Below are 18,342 nucleotides of genomic sequence, written 5' to 3' on the forward strand. Positions count from 1 at the left end.
TATTTCTATGGCATTTGCTCAAAGGTAGATGACCTAATCAAGGAAATCTCCTGTCATGACCATGGGAATCCATAATGGCAATCATTTATTAGCAGAGATATTTTCAAGGAAGTACAGAAATTAATTGTTAATAGTATTCTCCATTACTTTAGAAAAAACTATAGTGAGAAAAACTGGATAGTAATCCCATGGTAAATGTTGACACACTTAGAAATAGGTTGAATATGGACTAATTTTCAAGCAGCAAAATAGATTCTAGTGGAAATAAAGAGAATAAAAAGGCAACTGGAGCACAAAGAATAGTTGGAGAAATGTTATCTAGAGACATGGAGAATTCTTAGTATCCAGTTTGGACAAGATTCTTCTGTTTTTTTTTCACATTTCGAAAATGTAAGAGGATATTTACAAAGAATATGTATAAGTGGAGGAAGAACAACAAGCAAGGAGATTGGCATTTTCTGTGCATAATGATGCATTTGAACCATATGAGTGCAAAAGCAATGAAAACAAGGTTAAAACAAAACTGTTACCCAATAGCTTTGGCAAGAAACTAGAAAACATTATCCAAATAACAGGAATGTATTTGGACAATGCAAGTTTCCTATTTCTCACACTTTCAAAATCAGTTTTTGATATGTTGATAATTTGCTTGTAATTATTTCAACTTTTAGTATAAACACATAACCAATATACTATTCATTCCTATCCTCTGCAGCTTGTACACCAACTTATCACGTGGTAATCTATCAAATGCTTTTGTAAAGTCCAAGAATATCACTGTATATGATTCTTCCTTATCCAATACATTCGTCACCTTATCATAAAACAAGGGCAGGTCTTGTTTCAGCAGGTTGCTAAAACAAGACCTGCCCTTCATAAACCTATGCTGAACATTATAGAGAATCTTGTGTTCATCAATCCAATCCTGTATTCTATTTCAAACCAATTTTTCTAACACTTTGACCACAACTGCAGATATACAGACTGGTCTATAATTGGAAACTTCTGTTCTCGAACCATGCTTGTGAAAAGGTACTGGTTTGTCTTCTTTCCACTCCTTAGGAACCTTCTCTGTTGCAAAACTTTCATTAAATAACCAGGAAAAGGGCATGGCTAACTCTTTTGCACATTCTTTAAAAATACATGGTGATAAGTCATCCATTCCCACAGCCTTATTAACATTTAACCTAAGTAACACTTGATACACCTCTCATTCTTTCACCTTTAATTCTCCTAATTCTTGTCTCCTTTCTACATGTTGCACAGCATCATTCACACCACTATGATATACATTGATGAAGTGTTTGTTAAATAATTCTACATTTTATTTACTATGGTTAGTTTGCTACCATAACTATCTACCAGCATCAACTACCATAATTATTTTTCTCCTAGATTAGCTTTGACCTGACTGGCTAATCTTCTCTCATATTCTACTTTTTCTTTTTTTAACCATGCTTGTCACTTTTCTGGCCTGAACTTTATATTCTTCATGCATCTGCTCACTACAAACTGTCTTGTACTTCCATAACCACTTTTTTTGTAACACTGCTTGCTTGATTTCACTGTTCATCCATCTCATTCCTACTCTATTTATTCACTTAATTCTTGGTATACAGTTATACATTGCCTTGTTTTAGATACTGCCTTATCATTTGGATGGCAGCAACCTATGCCAGCAAAGGTTGGTCGAGCCTCTGCTACTAATGGCTCACAAAATGTTAAGCAAGATTGAGCACGGTTAGTAGTTGGAAGGGAATCAATCGTTCGATGCTGTTTGCACACTCTCCCTCGATGAGTCTTTGGACTCCCTGGAGGTTTAACATAATAATAATTTCCCATGTACTGTCAACATCTTTTTTACACAATTCATCAACCCAACGTATTGATACTATTAAATCTTGAATGAAAGATTTAAATTGTCATAAAACATTTTATTCGGGATTTAACTAGGATACAAATAAATTTTCCTAAAGAAGTACTTGTATATAGATATAAATGAAATTGTAAATAACGTATTAGTCCTTTGTTTTGTGAATTCCTTTGTTTTGCTATATTGTTAACTGTTCTATGTATAACTGAAAGGAATCGGATTTTTGGATTTTTGTGAGAATTATATTAGAACAGGAAAGGTTAGATCGAAATTCACATTGAAGTAATCTGCTTAAAGACATAACCTGAGGCAGTCGCGAGGTGAACGCGAGACATTCACGTGGAGAAGATATCGAGAAGAAGATAGTAGCGAGTGCAAGGGACTTAGGTGCCGAGTGGAATCAGTGACGTAGGGGGAAAGCAGAAATGTGGAGGTATAAGAAACTCAGTGGCACGGGCTCGCGGCTCTTTTTTCTCTTTGTCTCCCCTTGGCTTTTGGGTACTAGAAGAAGTGGCACGAGCAGTCAGGAAGGACGATGGTCAGCGGCGGCGGCTAAGCGACCAGGCGACGGTCCAGTCCAGGCATATCTACGGTACAGCTATACAGTCAGCGAGAACCGAAGCTTCATGCTGAATCACGAGGACTCGTCCAGGCAAAGCAGTTTTGTCCACATCGGCAAGAGGGTGATTCGTGAACATAGTCACCAGAGGGTTATATCCGAAGACAACAGACCATAGAATGAGGTAACAAGCCACGTGCTCACAAAGGACTGATTGGGAGAAGATACCAGCACGAACCAGATGGTCGGTAATGCAAAATGGTGCTGATATATTATGTGATAGGACTTGATAATTAGTAACAGGACTCTAGTACTTAACCTATCGATAAATTACTGCAACTCTAAAAGTGTATAGCAGTAGAGGTTGATATTGAATTGTTAAGGTATGCCTTTGTCTGTTAGCCTTAGATGAATGAGATAATTGCTAGCTTAATTGTGTTACATGAATAGAAGCAGGACAACTTAAATTTGATATTGTCTCATAATGTGATGTATTGATTGTACTTCTATTTTGTCTGGTTAATAATTGTTACGTACAAGTGCAATTTAGTTTATTTAAGTGAACTTTTGATAAAATGTACATCGAGCTAAAGAATGAATAAACATTCATATTTTCTTCACCTTATAAAGTTGCCTGATCTCTAAAATCAATGCTCCACTCACTAAAATCAGAACCTGTACAAATTCAAATGTGGGAGATTGGCTATGACTGCATGTAGAATAAGTGTGTTAAGGATTTGTAATTGGGATTGCTGTTTGCTAGATTCTAGAATCATCAAATAGTCTGTGTGTTAACTCCATGACAAGGAGATTTCTCTTGTATAGGAAATAAGATGGCACAGCATTATCAAACTAATTTTTCTTAATTCTGAAAGGGAGTTAATTCTGGATTTTGCATTCAAAGAGGCTTGACTCTAGCCCGAGACAGACTCTTGGTCTGCTGAGCTTTGCACTCATAACCAACCGAAGGGATAAGATTCAGCTAAGGCAAATTATAGTAGTAGAGGGATCTAGGATAGATAAATTACTGTGTTTGTAGGTACTTCTAACTATTTTCGAATGGAGATGAGTAAGGATAAGGGAGAGGAATTCTAGTATACCATAAAATACTAAACCGTAAGAAAACAAACAATAATAGTGAAAACTAACAATGCTAGTTGACTACTGAGCTTCTGATAATCACCCAACCTTATAGTTCCACATATAGACATTCTTGATAACAACTTTTCCCCTTTCCAAACCAATATCCCATGATCACTTTCACCAGTGTTGATACCTCATTCGCAACCATTAAATTTGGTGATATCCTTTGAGGATATCACCAAATTTAACACCGATAAGCATCATGTTGCTTCCATCACAAGCTGCTTCAGATAGTTATACTGCAGAAACTCAACAAATTCATTCTCCTCATTACTATACACTATCTCTTCTTGCAATCCACATTCCTATAATTAAAATCTTCCATTAAGATCATCTTCCTTTTTCTTGCCCAACTAATTTGTCTAAACATTCCACATTCCCTGGCCTATATCAGCATCCTATTTGATATACTATTCTACTGATCTCAACTACGTCACACCAAACAGCTTTGAAATCTTCACATTTATGACTATTTTCTACTTCAACTCTTGAAGGACACAATTCCTCTGTTACCATTAACAATACTCCCCCCCCCTCCCTCTCCTCATTTTCCTATCCTTTTGGAAAGTTCTATATCCTACCATTTCAAGTCTTGACAGTATCATTATCCTCAGTCAACCAAACTTCACTTATGCCAATTATCTTTTGGTATACTGATTCAATCAATGCTACAAACTCATCTCTTTTATTTCTGATATTCTGTACATCAGTATACAACTTAACAATTCTCCACTCTTTGAGGCCATCCTATTAACACAATCACTTTTTACTCTCTCTTTCTCTCTGTTATAGTGTGCTTCTCTCTTCATCCTGACCATCCCCGTTTCCCTGATCTGGACTCTGATTTTCATTTATATTCTTACCATCCCCACCATTTTACACTGCATCACTTTGCTCTGCTATAATCACTTCCTCACCTTTGTATCCATCTTCTTCCACAACCTCCTGCTTTTCAACCTCTCTCTGACTCTTAGTGGTACCAATTTCATATGAAACCCTGTAAATTCTTAGTAAACAATAATCATTCCAAATGACACTAAACCCGTTCAAATGCATTTCATCAGCTTTGAACCATTCTAACTTCTCTTCAAATTCCCATACATTCACAAATTGAATACTCTCCATCTGATGCAATACAGCTATCTTGTTATTCAATATCATTGCTCTCCTTCTCAGATCACTACTGTCATATCTGGGCAACAAACTAACCACTTTCCCAATAACACTATTATCCTTCACTTCCTACAAAAACTTCTTCAAATCCCTTCCACATTCTTTCTCACTACTCAAGTCATTTGTGTCCACCATTAATTCTGATGTCTGTTCCTCCCTTCTATGTGGAAGCAAGAAACCTGATATTCGTTTTATTGTACCTCCATTTTATTGTAAAACATGTCTTGTGTACTTTATTTTTTTTATCACACCTTTAATGATTAAGCCACCATATAAAGCAACCCTATCCTCCTTTCTTTTAGGCTTACACAGTGATCCAAATGCATTTTTGAAAATTATGGAGACAACTACCGTGTTTGAATAAAAACTTTAGTTTAATATAACTAAAATCTACATTTGACGTTTCGACCTTTATGTCAAGGTCATCTTCTGGAGCATGCAACTATACACAGGAAACAAGCTACACTACAATCAAACTGGTTTGTTAAGGACACTGACCAACCGCTACAACAATTGTTGGCCTGACCTATGGAGGGAAAAAAAAAAAAAATTTACATCAACGTTAGAGTCCTATTATTAGTGTTATCTGCTAGTTGTAGAAATACATTGGGCACAACAACAAGTATCTATCTATATACATATATATTAACATCATGTACACATTCCAGCCAGTTGGTATGGAATGGTTTCTAATACTAGCTGAGGATTGGCTAGAGTCCTGACTTATGCTGGATCTTACATATTAGGTAGGCTGAATGTGTGCCATCCAGATCCTTGGAATTTTCATGCCATCTTTGTTGTTGATATTGGGGTGGTTTATCAGGATTTCGCAGGCTTCCTTAAATTTCCTTTCGTACTAGGTTTTTGTGTGGTGTAAAGAGCGGGTGCTTTTCCAGTTGATTTGGTGTAAGGTGTTGAGTGCATGGTCTGAGAGGCCTCCTTCACCATAATGGTTATATTTAATGTGCCTAATGTGTGTTCTTTCTTGCGTATAGGGATTGTCCGTCCTGTTTCACCAATGTACGGTAAGTTACAGGTGCAGCGGATGCACTAATGGGAGGAGATGATCCTTAGAGGAGTTGAATATGGTTTTAAGTTTAGTGGGTGGTTTAAAGGTGGCACTGAGGTTATAATGTTGTAGGATTCTGTTGATTTTTTCTGATAACCCTTTAATGTATGGGATGGCTATGGTTTTACTGTAATTTAGATTCGTTTTTGTTGTAGTTTTATGGAGTATTTTATTAACAGTATTTTTGTTATAGCCATTATTTATGAATGTGTAGCTGATAATTTTTAGTTCTTGTTTCAGGGCTTGCTGGTTAGAGCAAATTGTTGTAGCTCTGTTTTTAAGGGTGTTAATGACTCCATATTTTTGTGATGGGTGGTGGTGGTATGAATTAGCATGTATGTATTGGCCAGTGTGTGTCGGTTTTTTGGTAGACCGTGAAGGATAGACTGCCTGAAGGAAGATGTGTGACTAGTGTGTCTAGGAATGGGAGTGAATTTTGGTTTTCGATTTCGATGGTAAATTGTATGTGTTTGTGTTGTTTGTTCAAGTGGCTAAGGAATGTGTTTAGCATTTGTCGCCCGTGCGGCCAGATCACGAACACATTGTCAACGTATCTAAGTCAGACTGTTGGTCTTAGCGTGGCAGAATCAAGAGGCCCTTTGCTCAAAGGTTTCCATGTAGAAGTTAGCGATTGGGGGGGGGGGGGGGGATGAGTCCATGGCTGTACCTTCTTTTTGTAGGTAGAATTTGTTTTGCCACATGAAGTAACCGGACTGTAGTACGTGGGCAAAGAGAGCCGTTTAGCATTTGTCGCCCATGCGGCCAGATCACGAACACATTGTCAGCGTATCTAAGTCAGACTGTTGGTCTTAGCATGGCAGAATCAAGAGGCCCTTTGCTCAAAGGTTTCCATGTAGAAGTTAGCGATTGGGGGGGGGGGGTGAGTCCATGGCTGTACCTTCTTTTTGTAGGTAGAATTTGTTTTGCCACATGAAGTAACCGGACTGTAGTACGTGGGCAAAGAGAGCCGTAATGTCAGGTGGAAATTTGTTCTGTAGTAGCAGAATTGTGTCATGATGTGTCTACCACATTGAAAGAGGCATCAGGTCCCTACCTAACAATATAGCAAATAAAATACGACTAGAAACTAGTAATGTCCTGAACACTAAGAAAACCATACAGAACAACCTGACAAAAACAGAATTAGCAGCAATTAAATCATTAAAAGCCAAACAAAACATAATAATAACGAAAGCGGATAAAGGCAATGCCACTGTTGTCCTTGACAGGTCAACATACGTACTTCAAATGAATCAACTAGTAGCCGATAACAACACATATAAAATCGTAAATTATAACCCAACAAAAAGGATAAAGGATAAAACAGAGAAACTACTGAAGTCCGTCACTTCTTGGCCACCAGACACGGTTAAAAAACTCAAACCCTACTATGCCCCCCCCCCCCAGAATATATGGGGTTCCGAAAATACACAAACAAAATGTGCCCCTTCGACCAATCATGGAAGGAATAGACAGTCCCAATTACCACTTAGCCAAGAAATTAGCGGCAACACTCAAGGAGTTGGTAGGTCATTCCCCCGCCTACATAAAAAACACACAACACTTTATAAACAAAATTAAAAACATAACACTCAACAAAGACAACTTATTAGTCACTTTTGACGTTTCTGCCCTTTTCACTAATGTCCCCATCAATGACACAATTCTCCTATACAGAACAAATTTCCACCAGACATTACGGCCCTCTTTGCCCACGTACTACAGTCCAGTTACTTCGTGTGGCAAAACAAATTCTACCTACAAAAAGAAGGTACAGCCATGGGCTCACCACTATTCCCCCCCCCCAATCGCTAACTTCTATATGGAAACTTTTGAGCAAAGGGCTCTTGATTCCGCCATGCTCTTTACACCACACAAAAACCTGGTACGAAAGGAAATTTAAGGAAGCCTGCGAAATCCTGATAAACCACCCAAATATCAACAACAAAGATGGCATGAAAATTCCAAGGATCTGGATGGCACACATTCAGCCTACCTAATATGTAAGATCCAGCATAAGTCAGGACTCTAGCCAATCCTCAGCTAGTATTAGAAACCATTCCATACCAACTGGCTGGAATGTGTACATGATGTTAATATATGTATATAGATAGATACTTGTTGTTGTGCCCAATGTATTTCTACAACTAGCAGATAACACTAATAATAGGACTCTAGCGTTGATGTAAATTTTTTTTTCCCCCCCACCGTAGGTCAGGCCAACAATTGTTGTAGCTGTTGGTCAGTGTCTTTAACAAACCAGTTTAATTGTAGTGTAGCTTGTTCCCTGTGTATAGTTGTATGCTCCAGAAGACGACCTTGACATAAATGTTGAAAGTCAAATGTAGATTTTAGTTATATTAAACTAAAGTTTTTTATTCAAACACGGTAGTTGTCTCCATAATTTTCAAAAATGCAACCCTATCCTCCTTAGATACTTGCTTCTTCTTAACTTCCTTGTCATTTATATCAGTTATGTTCTTCTTTAAACATTCAATTTCCTCCTCCATACATTTAACCTCTTTGAGGCCATTACATCAGTACAATCACTTTTTACTCTCTCTCTCTCTCTCTCTCTCTGCTATAGTGTGCTTCTCTCTTCCTGGCTCTTTATTTTCATTAAGCTCTTTAATGAAGCTCTTCCATATCACTTCTATCCTTACTTTTGCAAGCGCTTCCATCTATTTTCTGATTATTCCTGGTAACACCATTCTCATTTTTGGAATGTTCTAGTCTTTCATTGCATTTCTCACATACTATAATACGTTGCTCTTTATCGTTCGATCTAACACTCCATAAGTCTTTAATGTGTTTGAATGCATAAATAAAACAATTTTTGCATCTTATCCACTGAGAAAAGTCCAGAGAGAAAAAACTCGATCTTCGAGTTGAGACCTTCTGTGCTGCTGGCATATACTTCTTTGTTGCTACTGCCACTATTTTTGTAACATTAACTAGTACTTCCACATTAATTAAGATAACAATAAAAGTGAACACTTTTAAAACCACAACACCATAGTACAATGATTATATCCAGTTTGGCTATCACAAAAAAAGCACTATTATACAAATCTACACAATATAATTTAGGGCGAAAAAAAAATAAACACTTTTTATTAACACCATTCGACCATAATAATAATAATACACTGTTACTTCTCATCACGACAATTGCGCCACTCTCGATTTTTTATGTTAATATAGTTTAATATTGCTCAAAGACTGAATTTTCAAATGTTGATATTTCTGTCATTCTATGGGAGATGAATTTATGATATTCAAAAAAAAGGCCAAATGGTGTATGAAACTTCAACCCATTCTGGCTTGTATACTTGGACAATTTTGTTTTGCTTAATTTTGTCGCTAAGCATGATGTAAATGAAATCAAAATTGACATGACTTGATAAATTTTAAGAGATCCTAAATACCAAATTATCATTACATTTCAGAAAATATAAAATTAATATCAATTTGCATTAAAATTGAGTTATATTCTTTTGGTTTATTAGTCGACCATAAACATTAAAAGATCTACACAACTGTCAACAAGTTTCACCAGCTATTCTGTCTGGCTTCTTCAGGACAAGAAAGTCGGTACAATACCGTTTACTAGTAAAAAAGAAGAATGGAGTAGCAGTCAAATCAAGTAAAATTAAAACTAACGCATAACATCATACGCATGGAGTCCATCAACTATTGGACGAAGTGGTACATTATCTTTATGAATCTTCGGTGCCCCCATAAAGGCGTGGAGTAATAGGGTGTAAGGATTTAAGTTGTTTTTTTAGTTCATCCGACGAACCGGTCATATTGCGGATAAGAGCGTTAGTCTCCAGATGATTACTCATGATGGGATTTTTATCTAAGACTTGGTAAGTGGAATTGTCTGCTAGTAACAAGTTAATCTTATTAAAGTAATCTTTCGAGTTAAGAATGACTGTTGAATTTCCTTTGTCTACTTTGGTTATTATAATGTCTTTGTTGTTACATAAATTGCGAATTGCCTATTACTCCACGCCTTTATAGGGCACCGAAGATTCATAAAGAAAACGTACCACTTCATCCAATAGTTGATGGAAGATCCTCACCTACTTTGATGATGACATTGATATCATAGCAAGAACACCCATAGCCCTAAAATAGGCATTTGACCTTAGAAAGTGAGGCAAAGAAAATACACTTCATGATCAATCAAAGTAAAACTAAATACATGGATTGCAGCAAAAAAATAAATCTCACCAATTCTTTAGAAATTGGACTTTACCAATTTGAAAAAGTGAGTAGCTTTACTTACTTAGGGTTGGAAGTTAATAGTAAGAATGATATAGGTACAGAAATAATAATAAAAAAAAAGAACTATTGCTGTTAGTCATAGCTTTTATATCTTAAAACAATACCTATAATCAAGCTTGATTAGAATAAGAACTAAGTTGTTACTTTATAAGACTATGATAAGGCCTCTACTTACATATGAACCTGAAACATGGACAATGTCTGTGAGGGATGAAGAGGCCCTTGGAATTTTTGAAAGAAAGATTATACAAAGTATTTTTGGTGATATTCAAATTGATGGAATATGGCAAAGAAGGTCAAACCTTGAGCTATGTCATGCCTATAAGAAATAGATATTGTGAAATTTATCAAAATTCAATGAATGAAATCGGCAAGCCACATAATGAGAATATGTGATGAAAGAAATTCCAAAAAAGTATTCTCACATAAACCAACAGGAATTTGACCTTGAGGAAGGTCCAAACTACAATGGATTGACAATGCTGATAGAGACTTTGCACTTTTGAAAATCAAAAATTGGAGGATGATTTCCAAAAAAAAGGATAGAATGGAAAAAGCTCCTTGAGAAGGCCAGGGCTCAGACAGGGCAGTCGAGTCCCTGAAGAAGAGAATTTTAGGTATACATATGTCAAAATGTTTAAGAACTTATTAAGTTCCATCATAAATATTCTCCTACAGCATTTGTGAAGTTTAAGAATACAGTCATACCCCGACTTACGTGAATCTGGAGTTACGCAGTTTCTTATATGTACGTATTCCCATCTTGCTTCACGCCTCGTATCTTTCAGGTGCCGGCTGAATTCGCCAGTGTCACACATGCTGTGAACAAGCACCGACGTGTTTCGTGCGGTCTCCATTCATACATGATTTTTATAGTCTACAAACCTTGCGATTGTTTAATGTTATGGTCTTGATAAAAATTTTATCACATAAAAAATAATAATGTCATCCAAAAGAAGCAAGTCCGATTCTTCTACAGCTAGCAAGAAAAGAACAAAAAAAGACTTTGGAAACAAAACTTAACCATTATTAAGGATTTTGAAGGTGGAATGAAAATTTGTGAGTTAGCAGAGAAGTTTGATCTACAGGAATCCACAGTAAGAACAATCATAAAAGAAAGGTTACAGATTTTGGAGGACATAGATTCTAACGAGGAATGAATTGTAGCCAGGCAAGGAATAAAAAAATCATTAGCTTGCTATGAAGAAATTTTGCATGACAAGAAAAAGACATTATGCCATCAGACGAATATCAGATTTTATGAAACCATCAAAATTGAAATAACTTTCTTTTTTTTATGTACGAAAAACTACAATTATGATTATATTTCTTAAAAAATATAGGTGTTTTTGTAAACCTTTGGTCCCAATTGTATGTTTACATATATAAATTACATGCAAAATTATACCCGAGTTACGCGAATTCGACTTACGTGCTTTTTGTTGGTCCCACCTACCGCGTAACTTCGGGGTTTTACTGTATTTAGTTACCATTAGGTAACTAAATACTGTATAATGGTATAATTCCATAACAATTAAAAAATTATAAACAACTACAATTTTAAACTCTAATTCTAATACTCTTGCATAAATATAAAAAAAAAACTAACATTTTTAAATATGTGCAAACTTACCATAGAATCCAAGGACCATCCAATAGTCTTGTTCTGAAGATATTTTTTTGTCTGAAATTTATACTTCACATTATCAAATGGAAGATGATTAGCTAACAAACCACGGTTATGAGTAATATGGTTCTCTACTATGAGATCATTTACTGTTCCAGATCCAAACCCTAAGTCCCATATAGTAGGATGGCTCTGAGGACTTGTTACTTCTGGAACTGGCCAAGTACTAAGATTCACTTGGCGTACTAATGGCTAAAATTTGATGAAAAAAAAGGGGAAAACTTGTTGAACTGTTGTCATAATTTAGTAATCCAATTTAATTTAACTGAAATATACCTTAAGAAATTTTCAATGAACTAAAAATTAATGACAATTTCCTTCTTATGAAAGAATGAAACAAACTCTGCTTTGGAGATCAAAGATGTTTTGTTATTTTAGGCTCCTATTATATTAAGGTGATAGTTTCAAAGCTGGAAATGATTTTATTTAATCCATGGCCTGTTGTGGTAAAGCAAGCAAACTGAGTACAGCAATAAAACTAATCATTTAATAATACTTATTAAATGATTAAGTACATTTTTAAAATGTTAATTCATATAAAATTATATAATAATGACTGGCAAAGTATGTTAAAAAATTGTTAACCTCACCATTCTGAATTTCTTCTGCATCCTCCTCTTGTACAATTTTTTTTAGTTCATTAGGCTGAGTGAAAGGTTTTGCATGTTAAGCATGTTTACCCATACACAGCACTGATATGCTATAGGATTTTTCTCTCTCTCATGTATGACTGATATGTATGAACTAAGTTACAAAAATCTAATGACATCTGGGAGCAGTGTGCTGAATAATCAATTTTCCACATGTTTGATACTAACACAACCATAATAACTGACTTTTATAATTTAAAGGAAGATCTATCCTTGGTTTTCATAAAAGTACTGAGTTCTACTGACCACATTACCATTATAAAATGGGTGTTCAATAAAACTGCATATTTGCCAAAACTCTCCTCCTATCCAAATGACATTTCTGTTTCAGGAGAGAGTTTTCTAATACTTCATAGTCCATGATTATTATTATTATTTTGAATAAATAACTTGAGCATAGTTGTAAGATCAAAAATTATGCATATAACTGATATTTCATAATAATTTTAGACCTCCGTGGACCTCTACATATCCCGAAGAATGCTGTGATAGTCAGCATAGATTTATCCCTATTTTGCATCATGGGCCTCACCAACATCTAACCACAACTGCAGATGCACAGATTGGCCTATAATTTGTAGCCTCGATCATATCATCCTCTTTCACCCTTGTGAAGTGGAACAATTTTACCCTCTTTGCACTTCTTTATGACTTAACCTGCACAAGATTCGTGCCAATCTGCTATTTTTATCCACTAACATCATCTTCTCATACTTGCCAATATTGAAAGAATGTGGAAGTAGAAAAATGATATTTTTCTTGGTCTCGTTGGCTAATTTCTGCTCATATTACACCCTGGTGTCCTTAGTGAGTTATCTTCTTGGACTGCTCTTTGTACTCTTCATGCAACTGAAGAATGTTTTCTTCCGAAATGCAGACTTAATCTCTTCATTCATCGATTTTACATCTACCATATTAAATGTTTTGACCTTTGGAGCACACTCTAACATTCTGATGTTAAACAGTTCTTGATCAGTACTAAACTAGCATTTATTTCCTTTCTGCCTAACTTCTCATTTTGTGCTACAGCACCAAGATGCTGCTTAAGTTTTTCAAAAGCATCACTTATAGTTCTAGATATATCCTTTCCTTGTCTTACAAAAGTCTTCATGTGTCAGTATATCATGTACATGATTGTCACTCATCAACTGGAGGAGGTTCAACTTGGATATCTTCCTAGGTCTGGCTCCCACTGATGAGGCTCCTCAAATAAAGGTTAAAACCAGTCCAGAAAGTAACCCTTTCTTCATAATGCATGTCTGAAAGGAAGTTGCTTTGCATTATGAGATACTAAGGCAGTTGATGTGAAGTCATCAGCCTCTATATACAAGTAGCCTAGTTGTGTAGATACCTCACATACAAACTTTGTTTGCTGACACTGAGATAAAGGATTTAACAAGAATATAATTTCTTGGCAAGCAAAATTTTATTTGACACCTTATTCACAATCACATTCTCTTATATCTTGATCAGATCTTATCATAATGTGTCCTCCATCACATACTGCCTAAGATAGATTATCTCAAGAACTTAATTCATTTTTCATATTTCCAGATACTATCACTTCATTCCAATCCATCCTCTCTTCTTCCCTAAACTAATTTGTCTAAGAGTATGTCTCTGTATTCCATATTCTCTAGCATATAATATGATCATCCAACTAAACATTTCATCCTGTCTCCTCTGTCCTCCCACTGCATTTTCTCAAAACCACTGTCACTGTTTCTCCTTGCACCTCTGCCTAGTGCTCTCATCAACAGCAATCCTACCCCCTTCTTTCTTGTTCTTCCTATTCTCATGAAAAACATTATACCCATTCATATTTATTCCTATCAAGAATAAGAATGGACACAGTCACACCTATTTCACTTCTTCCTGGTCCATATCACCTCTTATTTCCTCTGATGCATCACTCACTGTTAACATACTCCCTTCTAGCAGCTATCTCTCCAACTGACTCACACCAAATCCATTTAAATGCAATCCACCACTTTTCTACAATTCCATCCTGTCCCTAAACTGCATCCCACATATTACACGGTTTGAAACTGTCTTCATTATTATCCCGACGTTTCGATCTTCACATCAAGATCATCATCTGGAGCGTATATAAGTATACAGAACAAGCTGAGTTACATCATTAACTGTAAGCTAGAGAAACAATGATTTGATCACATGCTATTCTACTGGCGTGACCTCTGGTGAATAAAAAAATTATTGTTTTTATAAAAAAAATTCTTTTTATATAATTTTTTTTTTTTATTCACCAGAGGTCATGCCAGTAGAATAACATGTGATCAAATCATTGTTTCTCTAGCTTACAGTTAATGATGTAACTCAGCTTGTTCTGTATACTTATGTATGCTCCAGATGATGATCTTGATGTGAAGATCGAAACATCGGGATAATAAAAAAGTTTTTTAACACGGTTGTAAATTCCATAAAATTTTTAAAATGAATGCTGATCACCGTGTAACCCTAAAAGAAAGGATTGAAACTGTCTTATTAGTTTCAAAATATTGACTTCAATATTTTGAAGTAACATTATGGATTTCGACAATATTATGGATTTACGCATGCATTGTGATTACATCATAAGCAAGTTAGTACCATGAATTACAGCGACAAAGGTACAAAAGGCATCAGAGCACGAAAGTAGAAGTGTAAATACAGGAGTGAATGAAGGAATTAAAATAAGTGATATGAATAAAGATGTTTTGTATTAAAAAAAAGAGGCAGTGGATAAGGAGGCTGATAAGATAGAAGTGATGAAAAAATAGTATGCTTACACCAGATAACGCATGAGCTCCAACAGATGAAAATTGGCAGGTATGAAGTACAGTAAATAAAAAAGTGTGATTGGTTGGGTGGAATTATGACCAAAACAATTAAGGTAATGAGAGCAATGTATTATGTCTGTAAATTTCATGGATTCTTCTCTGGACATTATGCTTGTTTTGAGGGATGAAAAATTCGAGTTCCAAGGGGAAAAAAGAGTGAAATGAAATGAACTGAAATAATTTCCTCAGAATGCACATGGAAGGCATTCTAAGGAAATACATGCACATACTGAATTACAAGCCACTAGTTAGAGCGAAATAAGCCAACAAAAGATGAATGGATATGTATATATTCAGAAGATAATTGTCTTTTCACTAGTGTTAGAAGTATTACAATCAAAGGATAGTTTTTTTTTTTTTTAAAGTACATTCTAGATGAAAGTTGAGCCATTAGTGAAAATGGTTGATGGATGAGAATATACTTGAAGAAACAGAATGTGAGGATATAGTATTTTCAGGGAAATAGATGGAGAAGCATTGCTAATAACACAGAAAATGACTGAATGAAAAAAAGGGTTATGATCTAAAATAATGGCAGTAGTAATTCAGAGGCAAGTGATTATAAAACACATTAGTAAATTACCTCAGAAAAGACAAGTAAATCAATGTGTGACTTTAATTAAGAACCTAAATTGGATGGAAATAGTAGTAATTGAGAAGAAAGAAAGCAATTAACAGGGTTAGTAAGAGAGAGAACTATCCCAAACAGCATGAAATGGCGAGAATTAAGTTTGAGGGTATGAGTTCTAGTTATAATGTCAGAGATGTATTCAGAAATACTGCTAATAGTAAGACTTACCATGCAGTTCTGACTTAGGTAGTTAGGCATATAAAAGTTTCAATTAAGAAGAGCATATATAGAATTGCATGGAAGCAAATTATTGAAAGCTAAGGAGATAGCTTGAAGCCAGTTTTGGTAGCTCAACTGGTAAATGCTGCTGTTTGTTTAGACAAAAATGTTGCAGGTATGAATTCCATTTAAGGCATGAGTATTTGTAAAAGTCTGTACTGAACAGGCATGAAGTTTTTAGATTTATAAATTTTACAAGCAAATAGTGAAGATTGGTGGAAGCAGTAACAGACTGCAATAGCAGGCAGGATTTACATGATGAATAATCTCATTAAGTGGAGCTCCACAAAAAAGAAAATTATGTGAATGGACTTGCAGAAGAGATGAATACTGCATGAGGAGTATAAAGTACAGGCTACAAAAGCAACATGAAGTATTTAAGAAAATATAAGGAGAATGGATCTTAGAGTTCTTAAAAATCTTCGAGTTCTATTCTATTCTATCATTATGTAAAAATAGTTTTATTCCACAAAGGATATGCAGAGTTGTTTTGGTCCTGAGTATCTTCTGGAAATTGGTAGGCAGTTGCTCCCCACCCATAACCAACAATAATGAACTCATAGCATGGGCAAGGGTACAGTAACTGTGCTAAAATCTTGTAATCTTAAACCTTAATGTGTGAATTACATGGGCTATTTTTCTGAGTTCAGGGTTAAAAGCCAAAGTTTTCAGAACAGTTTTACTTGCCTGAACCAAACAGTAACTAACTCGGGAAACAAGTTGTTGAAAGTTTTTTTTTTTTCACTTGGTTATACTATAAATTAAAGATGCCAAGAAATTATATTCTTGGTTTCATCCTTTATCCAATAATATAATTTCTTGGCACCTTTAATTCAGGAACAAGATGAAAAGGTCTAGAAATATTTTCCTCCTCTAGTTGGCAATTAGAGTTGCAAGGCTACACACAAGCAATGGTGATTATGAAAGGATAACTTTATTAAATTCAAATGCATGTATGTGAGATACAGTGGAAGATAACTTGATTAATTTTAGATAACTTGATTGGCCATTTTGCTTTGCTAGACTATCATCCAGAAGGAATTAAACTGCAATGAAAACACATAGAGAATAAAGATACAAAATATGAATTTTGATACCAACATTGTAATAGAGAGATGAGATTTCAGCACATGTTAAGAGAAAGTGCAGATAAGGTGGTAATGCCCTCTGACCTAGATGTTTGGGTCCTAACACAAGTTGAGTTCTGGAAGAGTGGATAGAGAGAAAAATAATCTTATTGCATGTAGGTAGTAGCAACACATGCAACAAATTATAGGCCAATCAGTATCATATCTCTAGAGTGATACAATACTGACCAGCATATAATTTGATTTCATGTTATTATTAGTCTTGAAAAAAAATAGTTACCAAGAGAAAGTGTGAATTACAGAATGGGCTGAGAGAGAGTAAAATACTTTGTAACAAACATCACTGCTTTGGTAAAAGGTCTTATCTTAGTAATTTATCATTTCACAACAACAGTAGCAAATATGAGTTTGATAAAGGAAATGGATGCACCAAGATATTAGTGAAGCTTGATAAGACAGCAGACAAAATACTGTATATAAATGTATATAATGTTATTTGCATAAACTAGAGCAGATGGAGATGGAAAATGAATAGATTGCTGGATAGATATAGGGTGACTACTGACAGATATTAGCAGTGTATGGAAATTAGTGTATAGAAGAGCACAAACAAAGAGTGAGGTACTACAGTAATAATCAAATAATTATTACAGCAATAACAAATTGAAGGCAGTTCAATTTAGCTGTGATACTGGAAAAAACTTTAAGGGAGATATCCATTTATTTTCTTGATGATGCAAAGTTAGGTAGGATGATAAAGTGTAAGTATAACATGGAGTGCTTGCAAGATTATCTGAAGATACTAGTGTTATGATGAATGATAATAGGCCAGTTTAATGTTGCCATATGCAAAATTATATATTTTGGGTTGAATAAACTCTGGAGAGCAGCTACATTATTAAGATTTTGCTTCATGGAAATAATGAAGCTATAGATCTCAGGAGCAATATCAGGAGTAATATCTAGGGGGTTTAATTTTTTTTTTTTTTTTTGGTTGGGGGACCTCTTGTATACTAATACTCACAGTATACTAATACTGTGAATGGGCAAAAAGGAACTTGTTCACATTTATCTTGAAAAGCTGTGGATTGTATTCCTTGGGAAACACATAAGATGG

The 18,342-nt window shown here is 35.2% G+C and overlaps 1 protein-coding gene across 1 annotated transcript in view; it reads right to left on the reverse strand.

Moving 5' to 3' along the window:
• Window positions 1-18,342, reverse strand: part of LOC150107390 (uncharacterized) — a 339,311-nt gene that overhangs the window by 9,674 nt on the left and 311,295 nt on the right. The window contains exon 18 of the mRNA XM_090391829.1: window positions 11,744-11,989. Within this exon, the coding sequence (XP_090247955.1) occupies window positions 11,744-11,989 (246 nt within the window). The remainder of the gene's footprint in view (window positions 1-11,743; window positions 11,990-18,342) is intronic.

Source organism: Typopeltis vanoorti, chromosome 4, assembly GCF_054136105.1.
Source record: "Typopeltis vanoorti isolate ZY-2024b chromosome 4, IOZ_Tvanoo_1.0, whole genome shotgun sequence".
Classification (NCBI taxonomy): Eukaryota; Metazoa; Arthropoda; class Arachnida; order Uropygi; family Thelyphonidae; genus Typopeltis; species Typopeltis vanoorti.